The following is a 24,797-nucleotide window of genomic DNA, read 5'->3' on the forward strand; positions in this document are numbered from 1 at the left end:
GCTCAATGAATGTCAGATGGATTGCAGAAGTGTAGCTGCTAGGAGGGGACAATTGGAGAGGAGGGGCTCTTCCTCCAGGTGGGCTTGGCTGGCCTCAGGCTATGGGATAGCCAGGACCTATACACTTCCCCCACAACCAGGGGTTACCACGGCAATGACCCTCCTTCCCCACAGGCCCTGTGGTTTCCTCTAGAGCTTCTTTCACTTTCTTCTTCTGCTTTCCGCCCTCCACTCTTCTCTCCCCTACTCCCACATCCTCAACTTTTTTGTCATATCCACAGGTCACCAGTGAAGAGAGCCAGGAACAAGGTAGGCAAGGCACTGTCCCAGGGAAGGTAGGACACGGAGGCGGGGCTTGAGGGGAGTCACAGAGGGCAAAGGGAAGAGTACAGGGTGCAGCAGTAGAGGCCAAAGGCACTGCAAAGGTGTGTTGCAGAGGGAAGGCGTGTGGGAACAAGGACAGGTATTCGGAGAGAAGGTAACAGTGCAGGCGGCGGTGAGTGGAGGTCATGGGGTGAAGAGTGGGAACAGAGAGGGTGGGGGGAGTAAGCTACAAGGTGATAGCAGGGTGGGTGGGGACAGAAGGCCAGAGGGCTCCCTGGGTGAGGGGCTGGTGTAAAACAGTAACACTGTAGCTTAGATGCAGGCTTCTTCTCTTCTGGGGCCAGGAACCCTCATGAGAACTAAATGAAACTTCACGCCAGGCATGGTGGCTTACACCTGTAATCCCAGCACTTTGGGAGGCTGAGGTAGGTAGATCACTTGAGGTCAGGAGTTCGAGACCAGCTTAGCCAACATGGTGAAGCCCCATCTCTACTAAAAATACAAAAATAGCTGAGCATGGTGGTGCGCCCCTGTAGTCCCAGCTACTTGGGAGGCTGAGGCAAGAGAATCGCTTGAACCCGGGAGGCAGAGGTTGCAGTGAGCCAAGATCACACCACTGCACTCCAGACTGGGCAACAAGAGTGAAATTCCGTCTCAAGAAAAAAAATAAAAAACAAAAAGATAAATAAAACTTCAATGGACTCCTTCCCCAGAGAAGAGCAGATATGCACATATGCATAACTGGAGGTGGGGACAGGCTTACAGACCTCTGAAGTCCATTCATGCCCTCCCAGAGATCCACAGGATCCAACATAAGAACCCACACCAAGTTAGATGCAGTGGCTCACGCCTGTAATCTCAGCACTTTGGGAGGCCAAGGCAGGCGGATCACCTGAGGTCAGGAGTTCGAGACCAGCCTGACCAACATGGCGAAACCCTGTCTCTACTAAAAATAAAAAAAATTAGCCGAGTGTGGTGGTGCACCCTTGTAATTCCAGCTACTCGGGAGGCTGAGGCAAGAGAATTGCTTGAACCTGGGAAGTGGGGGTTACAGTGAGCCGAGATCGCACCACTGCACTCCAGCATGGGCGACAGAGTGAGATTCTGAACCCACACCTGGTGGTTGTGGGAAACCCGGTCACTCAGGGTGAGTCCCCATGGGCTCCCTTTCCCCCATCCTGTCCCCACCACAATCCAGGCACATTTCATCCTGTTTTCTTCTACCAAGAAAGCTGCAAAGTCCAATCAATTACAAGCTTTCCCTCCTCACTCAGCTCCCTCACCAGGTCAGCTGGTCATTTTCCTACCACCTCCTAAAGGGAGCCACATCCCATGAGTTTCCATCACTTTATTTTGCAAAAATAGAAAACTCAGCAATATGCGATACAGCGGGGTAGAGGGGAGATGTAAACAGAGGGGAGGGGACAGCACCCTGACCCCCCAAGAGAACACAGGGAGCCAATGGGAATCTTATTTGGCAGCTAAATACAAACTGGGGATTGGAGGAAGAAAGGAGGGGTCACAGGGGCCCTGGGCTCCCCCACCCAAGACCCCTGGAGGAAGGGGTCAATTCCACGGTGTAAACAAAAGCTAATAAATAAATAGAGGCTTCCTCTGGGTCAGGGCGGGATCAGCTAAGCAGCATCCCCCCTCCCTGGGCCAAGCTGCTCTGGGGAGTAAAAGGTGGAAGGCACTAGGGAGAGAGGGATCCCCTGGCCCCTCTGTAGTGTAGGAGGGTCCCTGCCCCGATGGCTGAGATGGAGGGCAGGAGGAGCCCAAGGCACATGACAGGGCTGGGGGAGGGACTTGTAACGGAGGGCACAGGGCGAACGCTGCACCCGAGCCAAGAGGTGCAGAACGGACCTGCATCTATCTGTCCCTTTCACCCTCTGTTCCTGCCCCAGAAATGCAGGGCCCAGCCTGCCCCCACCTTGACCTGGCACAAGGACGGGGCACAGAGGCTAGTACACACCCTGCAGGTGCATCACACAGCATTAGGCACCAAGGGTAGGGGCAAGAAGGTGGGCTCAGCCCTTCTCCTTTGTCCCCTTTTTGGTCTCTAGTGTTCCTGTTTGCTCCCAGAGAGCCAAGCACCTGGCAGAGGAAGGGGCTGTGGAATGGCAGGGTCTTCCTCTTGCCCTGGGAAGTCTAGGACCCTGGCACCCGTGGGGCAGTGCTGAGATTTTAGAGTCCAAACCCAGGCTCATCCCTCTGCCCTCTCTCCTGGTGGGAGCAGGGCAGGCCCCCGGGACTGGCGAGGGAGCCGGTTAGATCAGGAAGGGGATGAACACAGAGGCACCCCTAGAAACTTTGGCAAAAACAAGGAGCTCATTGGAAGGGGTGGGGAGAGGGCAGAGCAGGTCCTCCCCCAGTCACTGGCGGTCTGGGAGATGGTCAGTCTGCTGCCTGGAGCCCCAACCCCCACAGTGGGGAGGTCAGGGGCCCTGGTCAGGCTGGGGACTTCAGGCCCCCTTTGCCCTGGCCCCCGGGAACCTCATCCTCGCTAGAGGCATTGGGGTGGGGACCAGGCTGCGAGGAGTCATCCTCAAACATTTCAGGGTTCTCCAGCATCTCTCGGATTAGGGGAGGCATCGGGCCTGGAATCTCCATCTTCAGAGTAATGGCCCTTTCAGCTCCTACAATGGAGAGAGAAAGAGAGAGGCTCAGGAGGATAGAGGCACATGGCCCTTAAGGCCATCTCCCTAACCTTTCTCAACTGCCCTTGACTCCCCTAGGGGGCGCCCAGCACAGGCCCACCACCTCTCCATCCCCAGATCATCCTCTTCTCACTAGGCTTCCTGGGTGCCACTCCTCTGCCTGGAACTTCTACCTGGCCTTCTCTATCAGGCTTGCTGCCCATTCATCCCATTCTTTCAGGCTGTCTCTTCAGCAAGTGCAATGCACACAACTTCCAACCCCACTTCCCAAGTACCCCACTCTCGAGTGTCCAGAGCTTGTCACTTGTTCCTAGTCCTGTTCTCTTAATAACATTTATTACAACAGCTAATATTTATCAAACACTATGTTCCAGACATCCTTCTAAGCCTAGACTGTCCAACAGAACTTTGCAATGATAGGAATACAGTAGTCATTGGCCACATGTGGCAATCTGAAATGTGACTACTGCAACTGCAGAATGGAATTTTTAATTCAGCACAACTCTAAGTACACTGTATATGTTACGGGTATTTTGTTGTGTTGTTGTTGTTGTTGTTGTTGTTGTTGTTTTAGAGGCAGGGTCTTGCTGGGTTACCCAGGCTGGACTGCAGTGGCTATTCACAGGTGCAATCATAGCTCACTGCAGCTTCCAACTTCTGGCCTCAACTGATCTTTCTGCCTCAGCCTCCTGAGTAGCTGGAACTACAGATGTGCACCATGGTGCCTGGCTTTACATTGTATATTAACTAATTTAGTGCTCAAGACAGCCTTACAAGGTACGTGAAGAATAGCCCAGTTTACAAACAAGATTAAAAAAGTAAAGCAATTTGCCCAAGACTTTGTCTCTAAATAAATAAATAAATAAATAAATATATATATATATATACGTGGAATTGTGCTGAATTAAAAATTCAATTCTGCAGTTGCAGTAGTCACATTTCAGATGCTTAATAGCCATGTGTGGCTAATGACTATTGTATTCCCATCATTGCAGAAAGTTCTATTGGACAGTACTGGTTTAGAAGCAATTTGCCCAAAGTCTCCCACTACTATGTGGCAGAGCTAGGATTCCAGTGTAGATTGCCTGGTTCTCAACTACTCTGTTCTTGTCTCTGCGTGTCCTCCTGTCCGACCTGGGAGACCAACAGCCCTGGGAAGACAGAGAGGGGACACCCACTCTGACTCACCCTTAGTGCTGATGCCCCGGAGGTCGGTGATTTTCATTAGCATCCTTGGGAACATGTAGGGCTGGCTGGGCCTCCGGCGCCGGGCGTACAGCCTCAGGGCTTCCAGCAGTGGCTCCTGCAGCTTGTCCACTTTTTCGGGCTCCTCCAGGTCCATGCGGTCTATGGGGACAAGTATACTGGAGTGAGAGGGGAAGGAAGAGATGGGGAAGACACAGTGACAGATGGCCGATCCCCAACCGGCCTTTTGGGAAGCCTGTACAGGATTTCAGAACTCTGTGGATGGGGCCGGGTGCAAGAATTACCAGCAGAAGAAACCACTGGGTCCTCCACGCCCCCTCCCAGACAGATCCCGCATGGAGTGGTGGGAAAGGAGACTGAGCACTGAGCAGACGCCAGGGGGCGCCCCCGCACCTCCGCAGATGAGGCAGATGGCGCTGAGCAGCCCTGTCTCGGTGTCATCCATCTCCAGGGGCAGGAGCTGCCCAGCAAAGGCAAAGACAAGGTCTGTGAGGGGCCCGAAGCCGGCATTGTGCATCTGGGTCCGGTTCAGGGTCAGCCCGTCGGAGAAGGTCATGGTGTCCTGCTCTGGAGTGTACCTTGTGCAGATACGCAGCATCTGGAGGTCGGGGGTGGAAGAGGGTTAGTGCTGTTTCTGGGGGATGGGGAAAAGAGGGAATGAGTGGAAAGTGAGGAGGTTAGGTCCCCAGTGAGTGCAACCTGAAGCAGGCATGGAGAAGGCAGAGGTGGAGGATCTGAGACTTGGCAGGGGTAGTCCTGGGAAGTCAGGAGGAGACAGGGCATCCAAAAGTCTAGGATCAGGTCATAGTGGCAGAGGCTAAGACAAAAAGAGAGCTGAGGAGTCCCGCATGTGTGGCAGGGGGTGCAGGGTAAGGAAATCTTTGCATGGATCAAGGAATTGTGGAGGGTCCCATATGCGGGTCGGGCTGTGGCAGGACCCACAGGGCCTAACTTACCAGGATATCTAGGCAGGCAGCTTTGAGCAGAGTGATCTGGTCAGCAATGCTGAGCCCTGTAAAGCCAGGCAACCGCTTGGCAAACTCCACGATCTTGATGATGCACTTGGTAGCCAGCTCACTGAACTTGTCCCACAGCCCCAGATCTAGCTGCACGCGGTGGTCTGCACTGGAGTTCTGCAGAGGGGAGGGGTAGGAGGTTGGAAGGCAAGCTAAGGCCCACCTCTGGGGGCTGTCTTCTCCCTACCAATATCCCAAGCTCTCTCTGCATTCTGATGCCCTCCTTGTTCTCAGCACCAGTCGATGATAGCCTCCAACACAACCCAGCCCCATTCCCCAAAGTGAAGAGTGCCCTGCCCTCACTGGGCTCTGCCCATTCCTCACCGTGGTATACTTGCCCAGCTGGCAGAGCGAGGGGAAAGTCTCCTGATGGGCTTTGCTGACCTTGGTGATGAGCTCTTCTAACTGAGGGCTCAGCTCATAGCTGTCAGGTGACCCTTCTTCCTTCACCTCTTTCTTCTTCTTGTTACGGTCATTTCGCACAGCTTGTGGGTGGAGGCACAAGGAGAGGGTCAGGACCCTCAGAGCCTCCCTTTGGGTGTCCTCTCTCACCCTAATTTAATGTGCTCAGTCCTTATCATGAATATCTATTCTCTGGCACTGTAATTAGTGCCTCAGTTTCCCTATCGCCTATATTAGCTCCTATTCCCAGGCTGGTTCTCCCCAGCCCCACCCAGGGCCTGCAGCCCCTGCTCCCTCCCCAGGCCATTCGGCTCCATCCTGCCCTTCCTGTCACCCTGCAGGAGCTGGGGGAGGGGGGCAGGATATGCAGGCGGCAGGATATCCACTTATAGCCTTGGCAGCACAATGGGGGCGAGGGGGGGTGTGGAGAGGAGGAGCCACCCCATATCCATCTCTGGCTCAGTCCAGGGGAGGCTAAGGGACTGGCAAGCCCACTGGCTTCATTTCCTCCATGGAACAGGGGGAATGTGAGACCCTACTTATTCACCCATTCAGAGGAAGAGTCAAGCTCCCTGAGAGGGAGAATGGGAAATGGTGGGGCCTCCTGGTTGAATGGAGCTAATCAAATAAGACTGGCCTGGGAGAAGGCAGCACCCCAGGGCAGGCCAAGTCTCAGAGGTCAGGGAAGTGGGAGTGGCCAGAGGAAAGAGGGCCACAGCCATAGGGTAGGACCGAAGTGCTCCTGCCCAAGCCAAGGATGGCAGCCTACCTTCCTTGGACATGCCCACTTCGAAGCACTTCTGTAGCCGGCAGTACTGGCAGCGATTCCTGGTCACCTTGTTGATGATACAGTTTTTGTCGCGGTGACACGTGTACACCATGTTCTTCTGGATGCTTCGGCGAAAGAAGCCCTGGAGTTGAGGGAAAGAGAGAGGGCCTCTGAAGCACAATGCTGGGAGTACCAGCCTCTCACTGGCCTTGCAGGTTGCCCCAGGCCTGACCTAATCTATTAACCACCTATGTGCAAAGCAGTGCTGCTCACACACAGCATCTGTGTGCCTGGTCTCTCATCTTACTAGGGTAACTGGATCCCCCGTCTGCCCACCCCCACCACGTACACACCTTGCAGCCTTCACAAGAGCTGACCCCATAGTGGTAGCCAGAGGACTTGTCATTGCACACGAAGCATGGCTTGTAGACCCGAGGAGGCGGAGGGGGCGAGGGCGAGCTGGGCACCATCTCCTCTGAGCTGGTGCTCTGTGTCTCCACCGCTGGGAGGGAAGCAGTGATGTGAGGGTCAGGGGAGAAGGGCCCCACAGACCTCCAGGCTTCCTCATCACACACACCCCATGTGCATTTGTTCCTTGGCCCCCCGGTGACAGCCATCACTACCACAGCGCACTAGTCCCAGCAGTAAGCACTGTGAGAATCCTCTTCATGACCATTATTACCACAGCTTGCTGTGACCCTAGTCCACCCTCCACCCTCCACAGTCTAACCAACTTGTTCACAAGAATGCCAGCCCTCACCCTGTATGACATGTTTAATCCTCCAAATTCCAGACCAAGGCCATTCTGGAAATTGACTTCTCTGGACCTGTTTCCCTAACTATACAGGAGGTGGGTAGAAGGGTTAAAGCCCTGCAGCTGAGCTCTCTAGTCACTCTCTGTCTCTTTGGTATATCTTTGTCAGATAGTCTACCTCCCACTGTTCTCCCTGTGGGGCAATAACTCTGGAGGCAGGTAGGCAATCACAGGCTTCCTGTAGCTGGTACTGGCCAAATGACCTGCTGGGATACTTAGCAGGTAAACCAGGACCTCATTTCCTTTCCAGTAGTACAGGGGGGATAACTCCTCAGGCTTCTCTCTGACACCACCCCTGAATAACCATCAGAGACAGTGGATCAAACAGGGCAAAGGTCTCAGGGGAGTGAGTGAGAGGATGCACCACAGCCTTGGCTCATGCCTGAAGAAACTGAGGCCACGAGAGGGGAAGTGACCAGCTCAGTGCCACACCACCAGCAGATCCAAGTGGCTGTGACTCAGAGAAGCTGGGGAAGCGGAGACTGAGGTGTTTGCTCAGTTTCTCAGGTCTGGAAGCCTTTGGAGGTGTAGCAAACTGGAGAAGTCAGGTGACAGTAGGTAAACAGGACTGATGGGGGAGGGGACCTGTTTCTGGACCCTCTCTGAGCTTATGTCTTCACTCTGAAAATACCCAATTGCAGCTCAAAAGGGGTCTCAGCCCCACAGTATGGGGAGGACATGCTCTGCTCTGTTCAAAAGGCTGCTGGGTAAGTGTGTGTGTGTGTGCACGTGTGTGGTTGGTCTTCAGAGGCTCGGAAAATTTGTAAATTATTCAACCTGTAGGACCTGTTGCCCAAACCTGGAGGGCCCAAGTTAATGCAAAAAAATTCCTAAGACCCTCCCTAAGGTGTGTCCCATGCACCCACCTCATGAACACCTTCTCCCTTCTAACCCTCTGCAGCCCACCTGGTCAGAAGTCCGCCCCAATGCAGCCAGAAGGGCGGAAGGAATGCCCAGGATGCCAGGGTTCCAGGCTAGCTCCACCCACCCCACAGGAGGGAAGCCCTACCCACCCCCAACACACATACAATCAATTAGCATAAGAATCCTGCCAGAGATTCCCCAAAGAAAAAGGAGAAAGGAGAGGGGGGGGAAAGAAGGGTGCCTGGAGTCTATTCAAGACTAGGGACGGGGGCTCCAGGAGGGGCTGGTGCTGAGAAATGTGAGGAGGGCTGGAATGCCTTTCCCAACCTCTCCTCACTCCTCAGACCCACCACTGTGTCCTCCAAGGGCACGTGTTCTGCCCAAGGCCTGTGCGTGGGGTGGTGCTCACTTTGGCGCTGACGCCCTCCCTGCCCGCAGAGCGCTGCCTCATTTCCTCTCTTGCGCAAGGGCCTGGGTGCGGTCAGACTGGCATGGGGCAGTGCCAGCCAATTATAAGACTGGGGGCCTTAGGGAGACAGGCCCGGGGGCAACTTTTCCCGTCTAAGTGATACTATCACATCCCCACCCCCTGAACCCTAAAGTGCAGTCTAGTGGCTCCGAGGTCAATCTGCGCGGTCAAGGCCCCAGAAAGCTAACTGGGTCTACTCCAATCAGATCCCCTCGCCAGACTCGGGCTTAGACCCCACCATTGGGATGCAGCTCCTGGGTTAGGCAGGGGCCCCTGCTAGGGAGGATGGGGGTGGGCTCTGGGGTTTTCTCCTTTTAAAGCCCAAATTGCTGAAATTGAGGAAATTCCTGACCAGGCTGCGCGGAGCTTCAAACAAACTCTTTATAACCGGCTGTAAACGCTCCCAGCTGCGAGGCTCAGAGCTGAGCAGCCTGGACTCACAATCTAGCACACACCTCCTTGGAGACACACACACTCACAGGTTAACAACACACAGGGCACCAAAGCAGGCATATTACAATGGGATCCTAGAACCCTCACTAGATTCTGGCACAGACACACAGCCAGAATAAAGATACATTCACTCCAGCTACACCGTGGAGGTAGATGTACCAGTCACAAGGCTGACACACAACACCCAGCACTTGGCCACACAAGGGAACAGCTCTACCACCAGACAAACACCCCAGCCTGCCAACGCAGCACCAGGACACCAAAGCCTCCAAACAGGCACACACACACACACACACACATCCAGCCCACCTCCACCCCCCAAGCAGCCTTCCCTCTGAAAGTGTGTGGGGGCAGGCCTGAAGCTGGCTTTGTGTGTCCACCAGGATCCCAGAGGCCAAAATTATTGGTCCAAATTAAAACTCAAAAACCTACCGCCAGTCAAGCCCCAAAGGGCTTCTTCCATAGGCCGAAAAAAGACAGGGTCTCTGCCCAGCCCCTAGAAGCCCTTCCTGAAAGATTCTTTCCATCTCAGCACCCCCACAACATACAACATACCCCAACTCCCCATCCTATTGGGCTATGAGAGGAAAGTTAAGAATTCACAGGGATTTGGTGCAAATCAATAGTTCCATGCTTTCTCGGTTCTTTAAATGACACACTTTTAATTCTTCCCCCACCCCACCCAGAAGTAAAGTCAAGTCCGGTCTCCTGGTTTGCCATCTCCCTCTTCCAGCTTCCCAGTTGTTAAATTTGAGCAGCTCTGCTCTGGAACCAAAAAAAAAAAAAAAATCCGAACTTGTAAACAGCGCTGCCTGGTGCCAAGGAGCGAGGCGCGTTGGCGGGGGCTTGGTGACCTGGCGTGCGCACTCCCCCAGCGCCCGCCGCCCCGCCCGCTGCCCGCCCCTTCCCACCCTTCCCAGCGTGCCCCCAAGCCCCTCATCCCCGGGCCGTCCGCACCCAGGCAGCGAGCACATCCCAGCCCAGGGTAAATTTGGGGGGTGTTCCAGGCTCCGCTCCTGGCCCCTCCCCACACCCCACCCCCGCCAGGCACTGCGGCCCAAGCTTCAAAGCCGCCTCTCATCTGGACTTCATTTTTACTGCCTCTCAGTCCCCAGCTTTTTATTACTGCTCTGGAAAGGGGTTCCAGGGCCCCAGGCCTGGCATCTCCCATTTCACGGAGGGGGAAGATAGATATTTGGGGACCCAGTAATGGTACTCGCCCTGCCGCTGTCAACTTCAGGCCACCCCCCACCACACACACAGACTTTGCTTTAAACTTTTCGCTTCCTGCTGAAGTTGTGTGTGTTGGAGCCATAGGAAAAAGTCATCTCTGCATATAACCGCATACACGCTTCCAGACATTTCTTTTTTTATATGGGGGTGGCGTACAGAACTCAGCCTTCTCCCTCTTGTGTGCACAACCTTTTCCACCCGGCATGAGAACACACAGGATGCACTCTCGAACACAGCACTTTCCAAAACCGCCCCCGCAGCCACGCAGGGGCACACGCCCTCCCAGCCTCACGCCACAAACATCCCCTCACAGGCCATGTGGACCTGGCAGCTGTCGCAGGCGACACTGGTGGAGAGACCCTTGCTCCCACACCCACACCACCTAGGCAAGGCACTGCACACTCCAGGGATTCACACGCTCTGCAAACAATATTTTTAACATTGCCAGCTTCCCACATGGGCTTTACAAACGCCACCCACGGTCCTGAGTGTCATATCCTTCCAGGGCCACGGACCTGAAGGCGCAAACTACCCACACACCTCGGTCTCTCCCTATCCCCAGGAACTCTGGAGTGGCATCAACCACAGGTTCGAGCTAAACACCCACCATAAAAACCACACACACTCCAAACACTACTGCACACACGCAAAGGAGACGCTGAGTCCCCCACGTTTAAAGGGCCAGTACCTTACATAGAAAGGGCCACAAGCTCCTCCTTGCACCTCTCAGTTCCACTCTATATACACGGAAAGAGTAAATCCCAGCCTCTCCTGCACCCTACACCCCAGCCCCGGACTCGGGTACCTACATTGCAGGCTGGCGGGTTGCGGCCAGGCAAAAGATTCAAGTCCGGCGAAACAGGAGCCGCCGGTGGCTCTGCGCAGCAAGCCGGCCCCGGGCCCGGCCGCCCCGTACAGCCGTCGCGGACCCGGGGCAAACGTTTCCATACAGTCGTACATCGCGACCCGGCTTGAAGGGAAGCTGGGTGCTAGAAACACCGAGGACCCGCAGCCGATTCCCCCTCCTCCCCCAGCGGCGCCCCGCTCCAGCAGGGGGGGAGGGGGAGGGCTAGCATAGGGCGCTCGGCTGCATGCGGGTAAGGGGTGGGCGGGGAAGAGGGGGGATCCCCAGCAGGGGAAAGGGACTGGGCGGGGCGCGAAGCTGGGGCTGCCGCTTTAGCCTCCGTCCAGCTCTATCTGGGTGCTTCGGCAGCTAGCACTGGGGAGACCTTTCTTAAAAGGGAAGCCCGGAGGGGTGGGGGGTGGAGCTTGGAGAGCGAAGGGGGCCGGGCACCGAGATGAGCAGAGCTGAGACTGGAGCGCACACATACACATACGTACACTCGCTCCGCGGCGCGCGCGCTTGCTTAGACACACATCCGTGCATGCATTTATCTTATCAGGCACCAAGAATTTGCAAATATGCAAGAGTGCACATACATGTGAGCACGCATATAAAATCATAGGTGCACACATGTTTGTGCAAACACACCTTGCTCGGGAGAATGCTTGCAAGCACACTCTCCACAGCTCATAGGCTTTGCACGCATTTGCACTGAGGCGCGTGCCCAGGTCGGTGTTGGAGGAAGGAGTGGAGGAACCAAGCATAAGCATTTCCTTTCAGAGTTTTCCCTCTCCCCAAACTCTCCCTTTTTCACACTAGTCAATACAGGGGTGTTAAGGATGACTGGGGAAAGGGGAACGTGGAGGTCCCCGCGCGCAGCTGCTCTCCTGGGGCTCGGGACCTGCACTACCTCCACCCCTCTCATTCCCAGGCCTGGCTCCGCCCTCGCCCTCCGCGCGCCCGCTTCAGGGCCGAAAAGTGCATTCCTGCGGCTCGCCGCGCGCTGCCTCCTCCTTCCTTCCCGTCTCCCCACCCGCGGTCCTAGGGCCGGAGCGCGCTCCCGCCGTGAACTCTCCGGGAACCCCCCTCGGGGCGGGTGGCCGAGCGCGCTCACCTCCTCCTGACCCGGCCCCGCCCCACCCCGCCCAGGCCGTCTCCAGCGCTGCCGCGGAGTCCCCCGCCCCCTCCAGCGCAGCCAGAGTCTACTACCCCTCCTAGCCCGAGCGGTCCGCCCTCCGCTGCGGCCCGGGCCGCCTCCCTTCGAGTCCCCGAAGTCTTATCCCGCAACTGACGCCCCCTAAGCGCCTCGACCGTCTCTCTCGATGCTCCTTCCTCGAACATAACTTCACTTTTAGAGCACAAAACTACCCCCTAAGCTGTGCCTGCCCTGCCAACTGCGCCTCGGTGAATCTGCCCCTGATGGCCAACTCCCCTCCTCCAGTTTCTCACTGCCAAGGGCTCCCTCGGCAATAGGGGCGCTTCTGGTCACTGACTGTTCTCAGGGTCTTTAAATACCCCCTAGCCTAGACATAACTGCCCTCCCTTCGGTTAGTGCCCCTCAGCTCTCCAAGGCCGCAACACTGTTCCCTGGGTTGCCCCTTCCGGCACTGAGCGCCCTCGCCCGGCGGAGAAGGGGGTGAGGTGGGCGGGAGGTTGGCCACGTCAGAAGTTTGCCCTGGCCCGGCAGGGCCGAATGGGGTACCCTGGCCCCGGACAGCGCCAGCAGCGGCGACTCCCGGAAACCGCCCCCTCCCCCGCGCCCCGCCCTCAGCCGCCGGGCCGCCCGGCCTGCCTGCTTAGCCGGCTCTGTCAGCAACGCTCACACGGGCAGCGCCGCGGAGCGGGAGCGGCTCCCGGCCCGGCCCTTCCCCCGCCAGGCGGCTTGTGGCTGGGCCAGGGCGGGGCGCGCTTTTCTAAGAATCTGTTGTACCGGGTGGGGGGCGCACTGGGGTGCTGCAGGAGTGGGGCGCCTGTTGGAAGAATAAAGGGCAGGAAGGGGTGCCAGAGTAGGCGAGGGATGGCGGGCGCGGGGGAGGGGCGGGGGGCTGCCGGGGCTGGGAATAGGCCTGACTTGTGGATGGCCAGGAACCTCGGGGTGGCAAGGTTGACTGGGGGGCTTGAAGCAGGGATGGGGAGGGAATGCACTGCTCTTTCCAACCCAGTGTAAGCTCCCTCCTCCTCCCCCAACCCCAAATACCCATTTCTGAATCCAGTCACCCCAACCCCACAAAAAGAAGAAAGAAAGAAAGAAGAAAGAATGAAGAAAGAAAAAGAGAAAGAAAGGAGAAGGAGGAAGAAAATAAGAAAGAAAGAAAGAAAGAAAGAAAGAAAGAAAAGAAAGAAAAAGAAAGAAAGAAAGAAAGAGAAAGTTCTGAATCAGAATCTGACCAGCAGCAAACAACAACAAAAATAATCAGTTAAGTGCAAAATAGGGAGTATCCCCGAAAACAAGAGAGAAAGAGCCTTGATTAGTCAACTTCAAGCTGTCAGTACCCCCCTTCCCCCTCAGAAATCTGAAAGGTCCCAATTAAGTCAGGCCTGCCTGGTTGGTAATTAGAACCAGAAGTGGCCAGGCCACAGGGAGGGGGGTTGGGAGGAGGGCACAGGAGGAGTTGGGGGAGGGCTCCAGGAAGCCATGAGTCCTCAATAGCCCCCGTTTCTCTTCACCAGATGCACCCCACTCCTCATCACCCCATCTGTGTGTGCATCCCAGGCAATTCATGGAGGGGGTCCTTAGGACCAGGCATTAGGGTGTCAGGCCCGCCCTCCCCATCAACCCTGACCCCCCCATTCTAGACAGACTTAGTACAGCCTTGGGGAGAAGGTAAGAGGATGGGGGATCTAGTGCCCCCTCTTTTCCCCAAAGTTTCCCCAGCCCTTATTGCAACAATTAGACCCATTAGCCTTCTAGCATTTCATGGGAACCAGATGTTCTCCACCATCCTGGTGGGAGGATGAAGGGGGGCTGCTGCCTGACTCACCCCCTTCCCTATGATCCCCACCACCAGGGCATACCCCCCTCCCAGCTAGAGCCCCACAAAGGCATAGCCCTAGAGGCAAAGAGGAGAGTACCCCTTCCCAACTAATAAAGCCATTAGCACTCAGATTCTTTCGGGGTCACCCCTTAGAGTTCCTGCCACCCTGGCAAGGATGAGTTTGGCCAGGGTGAGGCAGGGCAGGGACAGCTAACTCCTTATGCACCCTGCCTTTCCCTCCTTGCCACCTTCTGGATGGGGCTTGAGGATAACTGGCTCTGAATTCCTCACGCTAAATTCTCCCTTTTTTCTAAAACCCTCCCTCGAAAAGCTGAAAAGGGGGCATTTCAAAGTAAAGCAGGCCCTGCCAGAAGGGTAAGTCCTGAGGTTTGAGTCCCACCTGAAGGGCAATGGGAGGGGGTCTCTGGAGGAGGGGGCAGCAGAAGAGCAGAAGAATAGGGAGGTGTGAATGAGAGTGGGGCCCAAAGCAGGGATGTGAGGCACGTTGGGCAGGATGGGGGCTGGGACAGGGTAGGGGGCCAGGAGAGGGGGGTGCAGCCTGGGCCCTGGCGGCGGCGGCGGCTTGCCCAGCTCCCCCACCCCGCCAAAGAGGTTTCCTGTTGCAATCAAAGCCCCGTTTGTGTCGGCCTGGAGCTGGAGCCTGTGCCGGAGGAGGAGAGACCGGGGAGGGGAGGGGAAAGGAGGCAGTCGACTGGGCTTTTTTCCTGGAGGAGGCCTCACTGCTGCCTGCTCACTGCCCTTACCCGCCTGTTTGTTCTCCTTGCTTCTCCCAGTGCCTGGCTTCTCTGTGTCTGCACCTTTGGGCCTGGGTAGCTGTCCCTTGTCTTGTCTGTGAGTCTCTCTTTTTCAGTTTCTTTTAAGCAAGACTCTCTCTCTGTGCCAGCCTGTCCTCAGTTTCTCCATGTGTGGTGACTTAGTGTGGTGAAGTCTGGGCTCCTTGCCCCAGGGACAGTGGCCCCATGGCCAGGTTCAGAGGACAAACTGGGCTAGGTCATCAGGACCACAGCTATCTGCTCAGGGGTGGGAGGAGGGCAAGGCTTCCCTTCTCTTTCATCACACTCTGTTCTCTATAGAAAGCAAATCTAGAACACACTAGGATTCACAAACATAGAGATAACATAGGGACACAGACACCTGGGGTTTCATGCACATGCATGAACACACACGCACACACACACGTACACACACCCCTCTGCTTTCCATGAGCACAGGCCTGTGCTTGCCTCAGCAGCACGTGCTCCCTGAGCCTCCCCTCCACCACCACGCAGTTCTGAGATGCCTGTCTCACCCCGCTTCAGACCCCAAGACAGCCCCAGGAAGTAGAGCAAGACTTCAGTTCTCAACAAGGATGTCCCCAAGGTGCCAGGGACCCAGAATAAGATCCAAGAGCCAGCCCCAGGGAGAAGTGCCAGACCTCTTCAAGGGCCACCTCTCTTAGTCTATGTGTGAGAGAGAATGTGTGTGTGTCATCCATAGAATAAGGGAGAGGGTGATGAGATGCACAAACTCAAGGTGAGTATGCCTTTGGCATCAGATTTAGGCCTCTAAACCCTCTCCACTAGATGCTCCCAGCCAAAAAGGGACAGCAGGTCGGAGAAATGAGAGAGGACACTCTCTCACCCTTCTGCTACTCTCCCACTCTGGAAGGTTTCCCAGACTCCTGGATCTCTTCCTCTCCCCTATGTCTTCCTCTCCACTACCACTAGGTGCTGCATGCCCCACCCTCATTTAAGCCGCGTAGCGACCCACCCCCAAGCCTTCCCCTCCTCCCTCCTCCTGCCACCTCCCTGTCCAGGCCTGTCCTTCCATGCTAGCCGCACCCTCCCCAGCTACCTGCCCTGGCTCTGGCTCCTCCCTTGGATTTCTCCTCTCAGCCCCCTCCTTCAGCATGGCCTTCGAAGATGGAGCCCAGCCTGACCACTTCCCTAACTTGACCTCACTTTGAACCCTGACCTTGATCTCAGTGTGTCCACGGCACAGGGGCACAAGGGGGACGTCACTGGGGACTGGGTACTAGCTCTAGCATTGTCCCCACTACCATTCTGTCTCCTCTCCCTCTCCACTCCATCTCCTTTACTTGCCTCTCCCAGAACCTAGGAAAATCAAGTCCCAAGAGTCTGAGTTGTAGGGTTCTCTGCCAGAAGTACATTCATGTGGGGAGGGTGGTTACTTCCCACTTCCCCAGGTCCCTAGGACAGATTCATGGGGTGAAAATGAAGTCTGGGGAAGCCCAGCTGAAGTTTCCAAAAAGAGTACTTTGTGCTCTCTTGTTCACCTACATGCCACTCAAATAACCCCTGTTGGACTACAGACATGCCACCAGCAGGCTTCACCAAATGCCAGCCACAGCGTCAGCAACACTACGAAATCCCTCCTCACTCCTTGCACTGACTCTTTGTTGCACACACTGGAATTCTGTACATGAGCAGAGGCCCAGGGAGATGCGGTGCACACACAACTGCATCAAGTCTGGAGGCACCACACACTCCTTCTCCAATGAACACACTCTTTCCAGTGGAGCTGCCAGCCCAGCCTAGTCACCCCTTTCACATACAGACACACAACCCTCTGCGTGCCCCCTCCTGGAAGCAGGGCGCCTTCTCTTCTACCTCTGTCTCTGCGCTTGTGGAGCCATGAAGGATGTGCATTTATCTTTTTGTCTTTTTCTCTCCAACTCTGTCTCTGAAATTGCTCTTTCCCCCGCCCTTCAATCACCTTCTCTTGTCCCCAGTTGAAGCCTTCTCTTAACCAGCTTGGAACCCCCACCTGTAATGGCCTGGCCAGGAGGAATGACTACCAACCGGGAGGAGAGGGATCCCAGAGGGAGGAGGAGAGGAGAGGCCCAAGCCTTGCCTGCTGTCAGCACTCAAAGGCTTAACCCAAAGAGGGCAGGCCTGGGGAACAAGTAGGGATCTGCACAGCATGCAGGCTCTATGCCAGACCTGCAGGGAGGGGAGGAGCCCAGACCCACACCGCTGGAGGAGAGGATGCTTCTGGAACACCCCCTCTGCCTCTCTGGATTACTTATGGTACAAAAGCTACCTTCTTTGCAGTCATTTCCATCCTCCCCAGAACCAAGAAGCACAGTCTCCTGACCCCACACATCTTTGGGGACCTGGCACAGGATTTATTTCCCCTTTTTGCAGCCACCACGTAACTCAAAGCAATTTCACCTTTTTTTTCTCTCTCTCTTTGAGATAGAATCTTGCTCTGTCGCCCAGGCTAGAGTGCAGTGGCGCGATCTTGGCTCACTGCAACCTTCAACTCTGGGTTCAAGAGATTCTCCTCCCTCAGCCTCCTGAGTAGCTGGGATTACATACCTGCGCCACCACGCCCACTAATTTTTGTATTTTTAGTAATGATGGAGTTTCTTTACTCAGCTCACCGCAACCTCTGCCTCCCAGGTTCAAGCGATTCTCCTGCCTCAGCCTCCCAAGTAGCTGGGATTACAGGCACACGCCACCACACCCAGCTAATTTTTGTATTTTTAGAGACGGGGTTTCACTATGTTGGTCAGGCTGGTCTCAACTCCTGACCTCAGGTGATCCGCCCTCCTTGACCTCCCAAAGTGCTGGGATTACAGGTGTGAGCCTTTTTCATTCTTTTTTTTTTTCGACAGATTCTCACTCTATCGCCCAGACTGGGGTGCAGTGGCAAGATCTTGGCTCACTGCAACCTCTGCTTCCTGTGTTCAAACAATTCTCGTGCCTCAGCCTCCCAAGTAGCTGGGACTACAAGTGTGCGCCACCACACCCAGCTAATTTTTGCATTTTTAACGGAGGGGGAGTTTCACCATGTTGGCCAGGCTGGTCTCGAACTCCTGGCCTCAAGTGACCCACCCACCTCGGCCTCCCAAAGTGCTGGGATTACAGGCGTAAGCCACCGCGCCCAGCCCAATTTCACCTCTTGATCACAGAGCCAGGTGACTGGCCTCCCAGACTCCTCTGCTTCCCAGTCTGGCTCCCTCCAACTCCCCACTGCAAGCAGGCAGCAGCTTCACACTGCACCAGACCCACCCCCAGCTGCCCACACAAAGGTATTCCCCTCTACTAGTTGACTGACCCAGGAGGCAGTTTTAGATACCCACCCCCCAAGTTTTAGGCCTGCTACCTCCCTATCCTATTTGAGCAGGAGAACTCTCATTTGCAAACACTTCCACTGAGTCCACATCCAAACTCTTTCCTCACCACTGCTGCCACCCTCCATTATTCTTATTCGCTACTACTCCATTAGGCCAAACCCCTGTCCCCTGCCTGCCTTCCTAACTGGGGTGCCAACTCTTTTACCATCCACCCTCCAGATGCCCTCTTGTTAACATTTGCCCTCATTCCCCAAGATCCCTGAGACTCACACAGAGAGGCCATCTCCTTGGGGAGGTCAGGCTGGCCCAGGCCCCGGAAGCTAGGGCTCAGCATCTCGAAAGGCGGAGACCCCCTGAGTGCCCCTGGGAAGGCGAAGGGGAAGCCTGCCCCTGGGTAGCCAGATCCAGGCCCCAGGGCACCAGCCGCAAAGAGTCGCTCCTTATTGGTGGCCATGGCAGCTGCGGTGTGGGAGTCCCCTGGGGTCTGCAGTGGGCGGGGGAGGTCTTCAGCCACAGCCCCCGCCCATGCCCACTGCCCCAGCCTGGGAGGCTCCGTACCCGCCCTGCCTGGCCTGCCCACTGGGCCTCCAAAAGTCCTAAGGAGAAAGAGAGAGAAAGGAGAGATGAGAGAATGACCACTCTGAGGTTCCAAGCCCTACGACCCTCTCTCAGTTGCAGTCTTCTCCCTCTGTGCTGCTACACTTTATCCTGCGCTGGCTCAGGGCCCTTGCAATGTGGTAGAGAGGGCAGGGCAGGCGGTTATGCAGGCTCTGAGAAACTCTCCAGAGGAGCTCCAGGAAAGAGTAAACTGAAGTCCCAAGGTGAATGATGGTCTGAGGACTTCTGGTGGAGAGAACTAGATTGGGAAGTGATCATGAATCACCACAACTGGGCTAAGCATTTGACCTAACCTTCACATCAGTCCTGTGAACTGGGAGTTATGATTCTCCTTTCACATATGAGGAAACTAAGGTGAAGTGACTGGCTTAAGGTCACATGGCTGCAAGTGCGGGAGCTCAGATTCAAACTCTTTACCATCCTGGAGAAGGCAAACATAACTCTGTTATAACCTGGGAGCCCTACAGCTCTCTGGAGAGGAGTATAAGGCAAAGGTTAGGGGGACAGACTCTAGAGCCAGACTACCTGGACTGTACCCCACCACTTGCTAGCTGTGGGACTTCAGGCATGTTACTTAATCTCTCTGTGCCTCAGTTTCTTCATGCGTCACTTGGGACTAATAATAGGGCCTACCTCATATGGTTATTGTGAGGACTAAATAAATTAACCAATGTCAAGCGTCTGGCATAATGTAGGGCACATATGAAATGTGATGTAAATGTCTCATATTAGTTCTCTTTGTACCTTGTTTTCCTCCATACTCTGCTTCAGTAAGCACTTCCCTCTCTGTTTTCCTCAACACTCCCTCTTCCAGTTTCCCCTCCCAATTCTTCCTGTCTCCAATTTTTCCTCGCCCTCTAAGCCCTCTTGTACCCACTGCTTCAAATCTAAGGATGTTGATGGAGCCCCCACTTGTGCCAAGTGTATGATGCCAAGGAGCTGCTTCTTGGTCAGCTGACTTTACTTGTCTGCCTCGTTTTCTCTCTCTCTCTTTTTGTTTTGTTTTGTTTTGTCTTGTTGAGACGGCTAATGTTTATATTTTTAGTAGAGATGGGGTTTCTCCAGGTTGGTCAGGCTGGTCTCAAACTCCCAACCTCAGGTGATCTGCCCGCCTTGGCCTCTCAAAGTGCTCGGATTACAGGCGTGAGCCACACGCCCGGGCATTCCGCCTCCTTTTCTTTCTTATCCCTGGGCTCCCTGTTTCTAGGAAGTTCTCCCTGCATCCTCTCCTCCCCCAAAAGTAGGCTTCTCTCTAAGAGTTTAAACCTGAGCCCAGGGGAAGGGGAGGAGAAGGAGGTAGAGAGAGGAGATGGGAATCCTAGTGCTAAGTAGGTGGTTCCTATGTTGATCCTCTGACAAAGGAAGAGTTTGGCTTTCCTAGGAGCCCCAGAACTTCTCACCTCTCTAGGCAGTTAGTGGGCTAGTGAGGAAGAGTCACCCCAGCCTGGGTATCTCCACCAGCCAGAGCCATAACAGACTGCTATGAAGGGTAGAGAAGGGCCAAGAGACTAAAATGCAGAGAGACCACGGGGTGAGCAGGCCCAGAGGTAGGGGATGGGTATATCTGCCTTTCTTTCCATCAGTATTTGCTTCTAGGATGTATAGTTCTCAGTCTTTATACCTCTGGTTTTTATTTTTGTTTTTGCTTGTTTTTCTTTCTCTCCTCTACCTTGGCCTTCAAGCCTTTGAGGGTAAACTGTCATGGAGGTTACAAGAACCCAGACCCCAACGCCATCACATTTCACTCAGCCCTTACTAATGAAGCATCCCCTGCCCCTCACCATGGCACCACCCATACACCCAGCACCCTCAAACTCTTTAGCCCAGTGTCTTCGCAGGCCCTAAAAGTCTGAGCTCCAAGCCTCCAGGGTCCCTCTCCTTTTCCTTATGCTATTCCCCTCCGAAGTTCTCATCCCTAGTTAAACCCAGATGGAGCCAGGAGTTTGGGGACCTCTGAGGCCCCTGAGCCACAGCTCAACTGGCCAGGCCACATTCCAGGTGGATTAACCCCCCCAATGACAAGAGTGAGAAGCTACTAGAGGGCTCCCCCATCCCCATGTTCCCCAGACTTGGCTTAGACTGGGAACAGGGCTCTCTGCCTTAGCCCTCCTTGTCTTTGCTTCTCACCTACCAATGGGAAACACAGGCAGGTAGGGCAGTGGGGGGGTCCCCACAGAGGGATGCTCAGCTCCTGATCCTCACCAAGGAATGATGCTGCATGTCAGCCAAGGAGAGTTGTCCTTGGCCTTCCTCTTATTTTGCCTCAGAGAAGGGACTTGGGAGTTGAGTGAAGAGAGGAAGGGGGTAGAGATTCCTCCCATTTCTGAGCCTTGGTTCTGACTTGGCTGGGAAGAGAAGGGGAGGGTCTTAAACCCAGGGTAGAGGAATGGACTAAGGAATTGAAGGCAGTGCAGAGTAAAAGGAAGTCCTAAACTGAGGCCCCAGATGCCTTGGTTCTTTGGGGGACTCGTGGAAAGTAGAGAACATTCTTCCTCTACTAAGATGCCATCTCAAATGGTGGGGCAGGGGGGATGATGGACTAGGGGAGAGGGGCTCTTACAAAGCTGCTTCTCTTAGAGCTGAGGTGGAGTTGAGGGGAGGGCATGGATGAAGGGGGCTGCCGGATGGAGGGGGGTGCGTTTCCCTGCCGCCCTGCCCGCTCCAGAGCCTGGAACAAAGCTGCTCTTGTCGGCCACTCTCCACCCGCTGCCCCCCTCCCCTCTGTATAAACACGACCACCTTTTTCCATGACCCCATCTCCAGCCTGGGCAGAGAACCCAGGCATCCTCTGCTCTAGCCTGGGCCCCCATCCTGCTCCCCAGGAGGCAGCAGTGGGCCAGGCTTCCTTGGCCTTGTGCCATCCCTGGGGGAGTCCAGACCCTTGAGTCTCCACCTCTCATCCCCAGGTGCCCTCCCTCCACCCTGCTAGCCCCAGGGAGGGGCAGTGCCCAGGAGGCAGGCAGGCAATGCCAGTGGAATGTGTGTGGGCATCAGAGGGCATGGGCAGGGTGGGGCAGAGGGGGGAACTGGAGGTGCCAGTTAGGTGGCTTTCTGAGCCAGGGGTTGGGGTGTGCTGGGGTGTGGGGGGGCGTGCCCCATGCTGCCTACTAGGCTGTAGGCCACAGTGCATGTGTGTGTGTGTGTGTTTGTGTGTGTATGTCTGTCTGTCTGTCTATATGGGATACCCAAGCTCCAGGCACCCTGCACACACTACCCCCGCTCCCCTGTCTTCTCTCTACTTGCCTCAAGGATATGAGACGCTGGCTGTGGTCCTTGACCCCATCTCAGCATCTGACCCTAAGGGCAGAAGCCTCAGACTTGAGGACTGGGATTCCAGCTGCCCAGGACCAGAGCCCTAAAGTGGGACAGTCATCTCAGTTTCTTGCCCTGAAGACCTCCTACTCAGGCTCCCCTGCCCCCACCACCACTAACAACCAAGCATCTTCTTACCGGCTGGCCGCCTGCAGAGACTGGCTCCTACATACTGGGTCAGGTTGAGGGAACTGGGCCGTAGCTGCTAAAGACAGAGAGGCAGCGTCAGTGGAACTCTGGGACCAGCACTCCTGGGTCCCTGTCCCGGTCTTCCTGCTCTTTCTTTGTTCCATTTGGGCTTCCCTCAAGAATACTCCAGAGGTGCCCCCCACCTTGGCTGGAGGGAGCCAAGGCTTGCACCTGGGCTGGGAACGTGTGGGAGGGAATCCAGCGCTTCAAGGAAAGTTCACAGATCCCTATCCTATGCGCTAGTCCTTCGGAACTCCTGGACGCGGAGGGCCAGGCTCACTTGCCTCTGGACGTTTTCCTTGCCTTCTGATGTCCAAGCTGTGCCATTCCACTGGGGAGGGAGGAACTTGGACCAGCATGGAACATCAAATCTACCCCTCAGAGCCCGGGGGTAAGGGGGTGGTAGTCTTTCCCCGCGAGAGGAAACCCTGTCTTCTCTCACATTCCCAGCACAAAAATATAAGGAGGAATGCCCCCTGGCTGAAGACTTCCCCAAATGCTGTCCTCTGCTATGCACCAAAATGAAGGGCAGATGACCCAGCCCATCCTCAGCCTGTTAAAATCTTCCCCATTCCCTTCCCACAGCAGGACTGGCCCGGGTCGGGGCAAGAAGCCCCCCTCAAGCCCGGCGGCCAGCCTGGCCAGCCTCGGGAGGGCATTCGCCAGTGCGGCTCCTCCGCGCCCCCTCCCCCAGCCGCCTCGCCGGAGGACCCAGGCGACGGGGCGGGCGAGCCTGCTTCCCCGCCTGACTCACCTGGAGTGGGAGGGGGAAGGGAGGCGGCGGAGCCCCGAGGTCCCGGCGTCAGGCGGTCTCTTAGATGGAGCGTCGCAATGTCCGGGGCTCGCCGTACTGGGGGGCTCCTGGGGGGGCACGGCTCTAGGCTGGGACTGTCCCGGGGCCTCCCGGAGCCCGCCCGCCCACGTGACCGCCCCAAAATATCCGACACATTTTCTCCCAAACCGCACACTGACTCTGCAGGCGGGGACACGGAAAATATTTTCTTTCTTTTTCTCCCTCCCCACCCCCCCCACCTCCCTCCCTGCCCAACTCCCTCCTCCCCCTCCCGCCCTCGCTCCTCCCTCCCCTGCCTGCCCCTGCCCGGCTCCCTCCTCTGTGCCCTGGGGCTGGGGGGCGGAGGGATGGGTGGGCGGGAGGGGGACTGGGCGGGGCGGCCCGGGACGCCTGGGTCTCTGCCCCTCCCATTTGCTAGGCTTCCGTGACTCCATCCTCTGGGAGGCCAGGCACGGCTGGCAGAGGAGGTCAATGTCCTGGCCCCGTGATGCCAACCCTTTCTCTCTGGCACTTTTCTCCTTTCTGCCTTTTGGGGGGACTAGTTGGGTTGTCTGTGGCCAGGCTGTGACTCTTCGGAGGCCAGTCTCTAGCGCCTCCCCAGGGTAGGCAATGGGGCGGTACCCACTCCCTCCCAGTGCTGGAGTGGCCGGGCAGGAGTATGCCAGATCTAGAATAGATGCTCCTGCCCTTACTCTTTGCTAAGCCTTCAACTGCAGATCCAAGTAGCCTCTCCCCCTAGCCCACCTCACTCCTTTGGTCCCAGAAGCAAACTGGTTGACTAGTGGCTGTTGCTGGGGGTGCTGAGGCCAGGGCTCACAGACATCTTCCCTGTCATCTTGCCTGGAGTAAGCTCCAGGAGTTAGGGCGCCTGGGTCCCTGACTGCCAGTTGTCCCCACCTTTAGGCCTGGATTTGGAAGGGGAGAGGCTGGAGAGGAGGGCAAGAGGAACTGTGGCTGGGAGTGGGAGGAGCCTTGGGCTGGGTGTGAGAGAGAAAGCCCAGGCAGAGGGTGTGTGTCTGCCCTAGCCAGCACTGGCCTGCCTGCCTGCCTGCCTGCCTGGTAGATGTGCCATGAATGCTGTTGACTCCGGGTGTGTGTGTGTGTGCACTTGCATGTGTGTGTGTGTGTGTGAGTGTGTGTGTGTCTGTGCACGCGCGTGCGCATGCCAGTGCCGAGAGTCAGTGTCTGTGTCTGATGGGGGCATTCTCTGCTTCAACATAGACAAACTCTCAACCCTAGAGTGAGAACCCAGTGGTTTCACTCTTCATTCTACTGAGGACAGAGGGAGACAAAAGAATGGGTCTGCAGTCCAAGCTCTGTGCATGGATCCCAAACACTCCCATAGGAACTGGAGTTGGGAGGGAGAAAAAGGAGAAGGGGAGCGTCTGAGCTAGGCTGGTAGGCTGGACAGACATACCCAAAGTACCTTCCCCAGCAACGCTCGCAGGGTGGCCAGGACCTGGGACACAGACTCCTGGGTCACGTCACATTTTCCGTACTGGAATTACTTGGCTTTGTCCTTGCTCCCCCCTGGGGGCCAGGTGTCCTCCCTCCTGGGAAAGGCTGCTTTTGGTAGCCAAAGTCAGGTGAAGGAGAGGGGGGAAAGAAGAGGCATGCTGTGGTTATCTCAGGAGAATGGGAGACGGCAATGGGGGTGCAGACAAGCCCTCCCTTTCACTCCAGGGATAGGAAGAGCTAGGAATAGGTACTCCAGGGTCCCGTCCCCAGGTGGCCTAGCTGCTGTTGACTTTGCTTGG

At 56.0% G+C, this 24,797-nt stretch overlaps 1 protein-coding gene across 1 annotated transcript; it reads right to left on the minus strand.

The window, feature by feature from the left end:
• Nucleotides 1–1,657: 1,657 nt before the first annotated feature.
• On the minus strand, nucleotides 1,658–23,262 carry RARG (retinoic acid receptor gamma). The gene is given in 11 exon segments (XM_054444609.2): nucleotides 1,658–2,786; nucleotides 2,788–2,960; nucleotides 4,170–4,328; nucleotides 4,581–4,785; nucleotides 5,144–5,320; nucleotides 5,528–5,688; nucleotides 6,375–6,516; nucleotides 6,728–6,876; nucleotides 18,399–18,724; nucleotides 22,197–22,263; nucleotides 23,002–23,262. Coding segments are annotated over 9 exon segments (1,377 nt in total). The 5' UTR covers nucleotides 18,583–18,724; nucleotides 22,197–22,263; nucleotides 23,002–23,262; the 3' UTR covers nucleotides 1,658–2,759.
• Between the last annotated feature and the right edge of the window lie 1,535 nt (nucleotides 23,263–24,797).

Source organism: Pongo pygmaeus, chromosome 10 (assembly GCF_028885625.2).
Source record: "Pongo pygmaeus isolate AG05252 chromosome 10, NHGRI_mPonPyg2-v2.0_pri, whole genome shotgun sequence".
NCBI classification, from domain to species: Eukaryota; Metazoa; Chordata; class Mammalia; order Primates; family Hominidae; genus Pongo; species Pongo pygmaeus.